This window comes from Enhydra lutris, unplaced genomic scaffold, assembly GCF_002288905.1.
Source record: "Enhydra lutris kenyoni isolate GAN:26980312 unplaced genomic scaffold, ASM228890v2 scaffoldscaffold10, whole genome shotgun sequence".
In the NCBI taxonomy this organism is placed as follows: domain Eukaryota; kingdom Metazoa; phylum Chordata; class Mammalia; order Carnivora; family Mustelidae; genus Enhydra; species Enhydra lutris.
In genome coordinates this window covers 3,180,505-3,189,236 of record NW_019154094.1, presented here as the reverse complement: position 1 = coordinate 3,189,236, position 8,732 = coordinate 3,180,505, and the positions used below count along the sequence as shown (strand labels likewise).

At 62.9% G+C, this 8,732-nt stretch overlaps 1 protein-coding gene across 1 annotated transcript; it reads left to right on the top strand.

The window, feature by feature from the left end:
• Positions 1–773: 773 nt before the first annotated feature.
• LOC111144008 (cartilage oligomeric matrix protein) lies at positions 774–8,481 on the top strand. Its single transcript, XM_022498067.1, has 19 exons — positions 774–870; positions 1,112–1,197; positions 1,610–1,661; positions 2,085–2,254; positions 2,952–3,089; positions 3,368–3,442; positions 3,537–3,695; positions 3,795–3,899; positions 3,987–4,094; positions 4,305–4,464; positions 5,094–5,212; positions 5,415–5,467; positions 5,566–5,747; positions 5,866–6,044; positions 6,156–6,204; positions 6,542–6,738; positions 7,429–7,601; positions 8,065–8,204; positions 8,290–8,481. Exons 1-19 carry the CDS (start codon positions 792–794, stop codon positions 8,334–8,336), a joined length of 2,271 nt encoding a protein of 756 aa, XP_022353775.1. The 5' UTR covers positions 774–791; the 3' UTR covers positions 8,337–8,481.
• The last annotated feature ends 251 nt before the right edge of the window (positions 8,482–8,732 follow it).

The following is an 8,732-nucleotide window of genomic DNA, read 5'->3' as shown; positions in this document are numbered from 1 at the left end:
GCTGGAGCCCTTGAATTTGTGCACTCCCCTGCTGAGGATGGACCTGCACACAGCCCATTACACAGATTGGGAAACTGAGTGGGCTCACCGCCAGGCTGTCCCCCAGCACTCACCAGTCAGAGAACCACAGACAGAGAAGACCATAAAGCTGATCGGGGACCCACTTGCAACTCTCTAGACCTGGGCAGGGAACCTAAGAGTCCCCACTCTCACTTGACCCCCCATTTTCCTGTTATAATGATAATCATCAACAATGAAACTTATTACCTCCACCCTACAGGGGAGGAAACTGAAGCACAGAGAGACGTCATTGGCCACATTTTGAAGCAAGTGAGGAAGGAGTGGAGGGCCAGTCAGCCTGATTTAAAGCAGAGTCGGGGGTGCAGGCCCTAGTCTTTAGCTTCTCTTGACTCTGTTTCCCCAAGTGTGAGCTGAGGGGAGCAGCCATAGGAATCGCCTGGTACTCAGCTATGTCCCAATCTTGGCATACAGCAGGCACTCAATAAATAAGTGAAAGAAGGCTGGAGGGTGGTCCCACCTGACGACCCGCGCCACAGATCTCTACACTCAGTTTCCCCCGTGACTCAGTTTCCCTGTCGTGTCCAGGTTCAGTAACACCGGGCGGGGCCTTGAACGCTGAGACTAGCGCCATCTGTTTACCTTGCGGCTGGACGCTGGGCAGGGCCGCGGGTGGGCCGTCCCGGGAGCCGGCTGCGCCGCCGGGATAAATAGGCCCCGCGGGCCTCGTGGGCAGCAGAGAGCGAGCTGCAGTCCAGCTCCCCGCCGCCGCCATGGTTCCTGCCGCCGCCTGCGTTCTCCTTCTCTCCCTGGCCGCCCTCGGCGCGTCGGGTCAGCGCCAGATACCACTAGGTAAGCCGCCCCCTCCCCCACGCGTGGCCTCGACCCCCAACCATACCGGAGGACCCAAGAGGCCTGGGGTCGCGGCTCCTAGGGGCTCGGGGACTGTTCATCGGGACATGCAGGACGGAGAAAGGCAGAAGGGCGGACTTCAAGGAATGAGGGAGTCCCGGGTCCCTGCCGCGTTGCGGTGAGGATTGCTGGTGGGGGTCCCTAAACCCCCATGCCCCATCAGCGCCTCCTGTCGGCTCAGGTGGAGATCTGGGCCCGCAGATGCTTCGGGAACTTCAGGAGACCAACGCGGCGTTGCAGGACGTGCGGGAGCTGTTGCGGCAGCAGGTGCGGGCCAGGGTGGGGACACAGGGAGCGCGGAGGAGGGGAAAGAGGCTTGAAAGAGGAGGGTGGGGAGGATGATAGGAGAAGCAGGTCCCGGTGGAGAGGGAGAGGGCTCTGGGTACCAAGATCGGGGAGGAAGTTGTAGAAAGGGGGGAAAGGGGAGTCCCAGGGGTAGAAGTTTCCCCGGGAGAAGACAGGGGTTCGTGAGGGGTTAAAGGAAGTCCCTGGGAAAGAGGGGAGGAGCGGGGAGGATAGGGAGTATGGAGTGGGGGGGGGGGAATGCAGGGGAGAGGGAGGATCCGAGGGTAGTGAGTGGGCCTGTGGAAAGGGAGTCTGGGGGAGGGGGAGGAGACACCCAAGGGAGGAAGAGAAGGATGGGGCCCCGCTGACTACACTCCATCCCCCTGCACCGCAGGTCAAGGAGATCACGTTTCTGAAAAACACAGTGATGGAGTGTGATGCGTGCGGTGAGCGCCGCTGGGGCGGCAGAGACGTGGCAGGCGGGAGATGGAGAAGAGATGGGGAGACAAAGGCAGAGACAGCGAAGGAAAGACCGGGAGGAAAAGAGACAGGAAGAGACAGAGATGGAGAGACTGGACGAGGGATGGAGAGAGGCGAACAAGGAGGGGAGACAGAGATTATGGGAAGGGACACACGAAAAGAAGCAGAGGCCGTGCGAGAGATGCAGGGAGATGCAGAGACGCTGAGGGAGAAGCCGAAAACGGACGGGCGCGAAGATACAGTGACCGAGAAAACCTGGCGGGCAGGGAGCGTGGTCCGGGGCGGGGTCGCAGAGGGCCTGGGATCTCACCACGCCCCCAGGAGGGGCGTGGTCACATAGACTCCGCCCCGGGGCGTGGCCCTGACCTGTTCCGTATCACCGCCGGCAGGGATGCAGCCCGCGCGCACACCGGGTCTGAGCGTGCGGCCTCTATCCCAGTGCGCGCCCGGCTTCTGCTACCCCGGCGTGGTCTGCACTCAGACCTCAAGCGGCGCGCGCTGTGGACCTTGTCCCGCGGGATTCACTGGCAATGGCTCGCACTGCGTGGACGTCAACGAGGTGCGCTCGCTCCCCCCCCCACCGCCCGGACGATCCCCCTAACGCCTGCCTCCGCAACTACCCACCTCCCCAGCAATCTCCTCCCCAGCTGAGGGTTCTCACCCAGAGGACCCCTTCACCTCTGGGGGCGCACGTCCAGACGACCTTGCCGGCAGGGGGCCTTCACACCAACCAGTTCCCTCACCACCAGTGACGCCGGTCCCGCCAAACCCCTCTGTGGCCAGTGACGCCCGCCCCGAGCACTCTCCTACCCCCGAGAGTGGTCCGCCCCAACGACCCCCCTCACCTCCGGGGCTCACAAGCCCCAACGGCCCTTGCACCACCGCGAGGCCCCCGCCGGGACGACGCTTCCACCGCCGGGCACGCACGCCCCGACGACCACTTCCCCCTTCTGCTGGGGACGCCCGCCCTCGCAATTCCTTCCCCCACCCTTCAACACCCAGTTCATCGGCTCCCGGGAACAGCCCCCTTCAGGCTCTCCCCTCTCCCCGCCAGGTCGCTCCCCTGACCCCATCAAGGCAAAGTCGTGTCTGACCCCTGGGACGATGGCCTCTGCCCCACAGGGCTCCCCCGTCACCAAGTGCTGGCTGATGGTCCCTGAATTTTCTATGCTTAAGCCCAAAAGATCCTGAGGCTCCGCTCTCGAGGGGGCCCACCTCCTGCATCCTCTGACCCTCCGTGGCTCTTCCTCCCCCAGTGCAACGCCCATCCCTGCTTCCCCCGCGTCCGCTGCATCAACACCAGCCCGGGCTTCCGCTGCGAGGCTTGCCCACCGGGGTACAGCGGCCCGGCTCACGAGGGCGTGGGTCTGGCCTTCGCCAAGGCCAACAAGCAGGTGAGGGCCATGGAGGGGTGGGCTCCAGGAGGGAATAGGGGATTCATTTTGTTTAATAAACTGGTCCTGCAGTCTTGCGGCCATTTTCCTGCCTCACTTCAGCGGGAAGGGGTGGGGGACCGGGGCCTGGGGGACGGATGGGGGAAGGGTCCTCATCAGGATGGTTGAGGTTGGGGGAGGAATGAAGGGAGACGTAGGATGCAGATGAGACATGAACTGGAAGGGAGGTCTGGGTTTTGTGCGTGTGGGCGGTGACCTCTGCGCTCCCTGCCATCCAGGTTTGCACGGACATTAACGAGTGTGAGACCGGGCAGCATAACTGTGTCCCCAACTCCGTGTGCGTCAACACCCGGGTAAGGCCCGGGAGGAGTGGGATAGGATCGAGACACTGGGGGTGGGTGCGAAGTGGAAGGCAGCCCAAGCTCACTGCCCGCCGTCCGGGCCCAGGGCTCCTTCCAGTGCGGCCCTTGCCAGCCTGGCTTCGTGGGCGACCAGACATCTGGCTGCAAGCGGCGCTCAGAACGCTTCTGCCCTGACGGCACGCCCAGCCCGTGCCACGAGAAAGCCGACTGCATTCTGGAACGCGATGGCTCGCGATCGTGCGTGGTGAGTGCGGGGGGGGCAGGGAGGGGCGTGGCATGGGTATGCAGGGGTGAGGCGGGGTGGCTATCACGCCAGGGCACCTACTCACTATTCCACCCGCAGTGCGTCGTTGGCTGGGCGGGCAATGGGCTCCTCTGCGGCCGAGACACCGATTTGGACGGCTTCCCAGACGAGAAGCTTCGCTGCTCAGAACCCCAGTGCCGTAAGGTGGGCGGGGTCTGAAAGGCGTGAAATGGACGGTGGTGGGCGGGGTTCCCCGATCACGCCCCTCATGCCGGCTGTGCCCGCCCCTAGGACAACTGTGTGACGGTACCCAACTCAGGGCAAGAGGACGTGGATCGCGACGGCATTGGAGACGCCTGCGATCCGGATGCCGATGGGGATGGGGTCCTCAACGAGCAGGTGGGGCCAACGTCGGGTCCTACGCAAGGCTGTGTGTGTGGGGGCTGTGTCTTGGGTGAGGGAAGCTGCCTCAGAAGATGTGGCCACGGGGGCCCGGGAGGGATGGGGCGTCTCTGCGGAGGAAGGGGGTCCTCGGAGATGGGCTGGACAGGGGAGTGACATTTGCCCCTCCAGGCCTATCCCCCCTCCTTAACCGGCCCTGTCCCCCAGGACAACTGTAAGCTGGTGCGGAACCCAGACCAGCGCAATGCGGACGGCGACAAGTGGGGTGATGCGTGCGACAACTGCCGGTCCCAGAAGAACGACGACCAAAAAGACACAGATCAGGACGGCAAAGGCGACGCCTGCGACGACGACATCGACGGCGACCGTGAGCGCTGCAGCAGGAGGGAGGGGAGAGGGAAGGGCTGGCACCGAGGGCGGGCAGGGTTTGCCTGAGGGCGGGGCTCGGCTTCTTTTGGAAGCCGCAGCGGGTAAGCCTGTCCTGGGGTCCGGGGCGGTGGACTGTGCTCTGGTGGCCAGAGAAAATGCAACCCGGGACACGACGCAGAGGGTGAAAGGCAGGAACATTTGGAGGAGGGGGAGGTGGGCCCTTTGTCAGATGCTGCAGGGAATAAGTAGAAGAACAGAGACGCGAACTTGGGGTTTAGGGCCAGGGACATGCGAGTTTTACACCTGGTGCCCTGAGTGTCTCAGGGTGGTGCATTCACAGTACCAGCGGAGGGTGCCCCTGAGCTTCCCCTGTGAGAGCCTGTCCCCTCACCCGCTGTCCATCATTAAGTCTCTGAGACATGGGTCTGTGCAGGAGCACTTGATTTAACGTTGTATCTACTGGAGAGGCGTGGTTAGCATCTGCCTTCCTGGTCAGCCTGGCCCCGCCCCCATCTTGGGATCCTGTGCTGTCCGTCCCCCCCCCCCCCCCCCCCGCCAACGGGCCCCCCCCCCCCTCCTCCGGGCGCTCCTGCCTTCCGCCCCCCCCCCCCCCCCCGCTTCTCGCAGGGATCCGAAATACGGTGGACAACTGCCCAAGGGTGCCCAACTCAGACCAGAAGGACAGAGATGGTGATGGTGTAGGGGATGCCTGTGACAACTGTCCCCAGAAAAGCAACCCAGACCAGGTGAGCACAGGCCACACCCCAGAGGGGTCAGATCCCTGAGATGAGCTCCACACTAGTTAAGGAGACTGAACCCTAGTCTAAGCATGGTGGTGGTGGGGTGTTCCGTGGGGTCAGGATGACTTTGGCTCTGGAACTGGGGGTGGGTGGGAGGCTTCTGAATTTTCCTGCCCTGATTTTGGACTCCTGCATTCTTCCTCCCCAGAGGGATGTAGACCACGACTTTGTGGGAGACGCTTGTGACAGCGACCAAGACCAGTAAGGAGACCATCTGGGGTGGGAGCAGGACCGACGGTGGGCGGCCCTGACCCAGCACTCTGGGAAATCTCACTTTGTGTCCCACCCACCGATTTTAGGGATGGGGATGGGCACCAGGACTCACGGGACAACTGCCCTACAGTACCAAATAGTGCCCAGCAGGACTCAGACCACGATGGCCAGGGTGACGCCTGTGACGAGGATGACGACAACGACGGAGTCCCTGACAGTCGGGACAACTGTCGCCTGGTGCCCAACCCAAACCAGGAAGACGTAGACCGTAAGGCAGAGGGCGGGGCCTGTGGTGGGATTGCGGCTGGTGTGGGGACCTTGGCAGGTGTGGGCGTGGCTAGGTCTTGGGCGGGGCTGGCGCTGACCCCACCGCCCGGGTCTCTCAGGGGACGGAGTGGGCGACGCGTGCCAGGGCGACTTCGACGCGGACAAGGTGGTGGACAAGATCGATGTGTGTCCGGAGAACGCCGAGGTCACCCTCACCGACTTCCGGGCCTTCCAGACCGTCGTACTGGACCCCGAGGGTGACGCGCAGATAGATCCCAACTGGGTGGTGCTCAACCAGGTTGGGACCTGGCCCTGGCAGAAGGCGATGGGAGAGGGTCCTAAGCTGGGGGCGGGGGAACCGAGGGCCCCCGCGGCCAGCCTGAGGCCCTTCTTCCTTTGACCCCTTCAGGGTATGGAGATCGTGCAAACGATGAACAGCGACCCTGGCCTGGCTGTGGGTGAGACACCGAGAAGGGCAAGGCGGTGCGGCAGGCGGAGTAGAGGGCGGGGTCAGAGGAGGGCGGGGCGGGGGCGGGGCTGAACTCAGGAAAGGCGGAGCCAGGTTGGGACTGGGCTCTGGACTCTGAACGAGCATGGTCCTTGGCGGTTAGGGCAGGCTCAGGGGAGTGGTCATGGCTGGTCTTGACCATGGCGGGGACCCGGGCCTAGGAGGCAAGTGGGAATCCAGGGTCGGGGCGGGGGGGTGGTCCAGGGTCCTCAGCTCCGGTAGAGGTAGGGCTAGGTGGGGGCAGGGCTAGCGTCCCGGAGCCCCACCGCTCCCCTCTCTTTGCCCAGGTTACACGGCCTTCAATGGCGTGGACTTCGAAGGCACGTTCCACGTGAACACGGTCACGGATGACGACTACGCAGGCTTCATCTTTGGCTACCAGGACAGCTCCAGCTTTTATGTGGTTATGTGGAAGCAGATGGAGCAGACATACTGGCAGGCCAATCCCTTCCGTGCGGTGGCTGAACCTGGCATTCAGCTTAAGGTCTCTGTGGCCCTACCTGACCTCTAGGTCCCTGTGGTCCTTCCTTAGGAGGCCCCAAGTCCTTCGCTGGACTCCCAAAGCCTTTACAGCCCCCCCAGCATCATTCTATGGATCTCAGAGTCCTCCCAGACCTCCTCTGGATTCCCACAGGCTACTCACACACTCCCTCAGGTCCCCCAGTCTGCCTTTAGGCCCCCAAACCTACTCATGGAGCCTAAACTTTCCCTCAGATTCCAACCAACTGAGCCACCCAGGCGTCCCATCCCTCAGATTCCAAATCCTCCTGCAGAACCTCTAGGCCCCAGTATATCACAAAACCCTGCAGTAAATCCCCCAAATCCTCCAGCTCCCAGTTTATCCCATGGACACCCAAGACTTTCTGTAGGTCACTAAGTCCCCTTGCAGACCCTTCCAAATCCTCTCAGACTCCAAACCTGTCCATGGACTCCCACATCCTCTCATGAGATCCTGGACCATTCCTGCCCCCCGTATCCCACCTATGAATCTCCATGTGACCCTCAAGAAAGCTTTCTTGCTGGTCTCCCATCCAGGAACCCTAAGCCCCCGCCCCCCCCCCCCCCCCCCTGCCAAGACTTGCAGCTCCCCACCTGTCCCGGCAGGCACGGTTCTGGGGGTCTCCAGTAGCCAGTGCGGTCTCTGACTCTGTTTCCCTGTCGCTGGGCTCCACAGGCCGTGAAGTCCTCCACAGGCCCCGGGGAGCAGCTGCGGAATGCACTCTGGCACACTGGGGACACAGCATCCCAGGTGCGGCTGCTGTGGAAGGACCCCCGCAACGTGGGTTGGAAGGACAAGACATCCTACCGCTGGTTCCTACAGCACCGGCCCCAAGTGGGCTACATCAGGTGGGGTCCCCACCCCTTGCTGGTAGACCAGGAGTTCCTTGCTCTGTCTTGGCTCCTGGAGGTTCAGGGGGCCTCAGTCCCCTGATCTGTAAAATGGGAATGATATGTGCCATTAGATTCACTGTGTCTGGCTCGGGGACATGGCACACCTCCTAAGACCCAGGGCACAGCAGGTCCTCAGATAGAAGATGGGGTCCCACTCACTCTGTTCTTGGTCCCCACTCGGTACGGCCAGCAAGTCCAGGCGTTCTGCTTTAGCAGGTGCTGTATCCATCCTCTCACACCGAGAAACTGAGGCTCAGCTCAGCAGCCCCATCTGCCCTAAGCGTGGCCCAGGCACGGGGGAGGCACAGGGCCCCCCACTCTGAGATAGGAGGGGACCCATCTTCCAAGGCAGACGCCAAGGCCTCAGAAGGGAGGGCCTAGCCCAGGGCCCTGACTCACCAGCCCGTCCTCCTCACAGGGTGCGGTTCTACGAGGGCCCTGAGCTGGTGGCCGACAGCAACGTGGTCCTGGACACAACCATGCGGGGTGGCCGCCTGGGGGTCTTTTGCTTCTCCCAAGAGAACATCATCTGGGCCAATCTGCGCTACCGATGCAACGGTGAGGGGCGCGTCCTGCCAGGGAGGGTGCGGCGCTCACCCTGCCCAAGCTCATCTCTTCTCACTTGCTTGCCCTTTCTCTGCAGACACCATCCCAGAGGACTACGAGACTCAGAGGCTGCTGCAGGCCTAGAGATGGGGGGTGGCGACCCACTGCTGGAAGATGGCCACCATCGTGGCTGCCCTCGCTGTGATAAGCAGGGAACTCGACACCCGGCTCCAAGGGGTGGCTGTCCTAGAGGGGCTCAGGGAGGACAGAATAAAGTGTGGGCGGTGGAGTGGCTGGCTGCTGTGTCAGCTGTGGGGAGCTGGTGGGGCGGGGCCTCAGAGGGAGTGCTGGGACAGGGACCCCCAAACCCAGGCCTGTGGCTGACTCCCTTCCTGACTGGTTAGGGCCCGACGACCCGACTAGGAGTGTCCAACCCTGACGGGGGAGGACACAGGCCTGCTGCGGCATCCCACCCGCTTGAAGTCACGGGCTTCCATCTCCACCGTGGAGTGCCTGCCCCAGGATGATGGGGTGGGGGTG

Coding starts and splice junctions, on each gene's coding strand:
- LOC111144008 (XM_022498067.1), top strand. CDS start 792: ATGGTTCCTGCCGCCGCCTGCGTTCTCCTTCTCTCCCTGGCCGCCCTC. Junction 1,198..1,609: donor GGGAGCTGTTGCGGCAGCAG/GTGCGGGCCAGG, acceptor CCTGCACCGCAG/GTCAAGGAGATCACGTTTCT. Junction 4,465..5,093: donor CGACGACATCGACGGCGACC/GTGAGCGCTGCA, acceptor CGCTTCTCGCAG/GGATCCGAAATACGGTGGAC.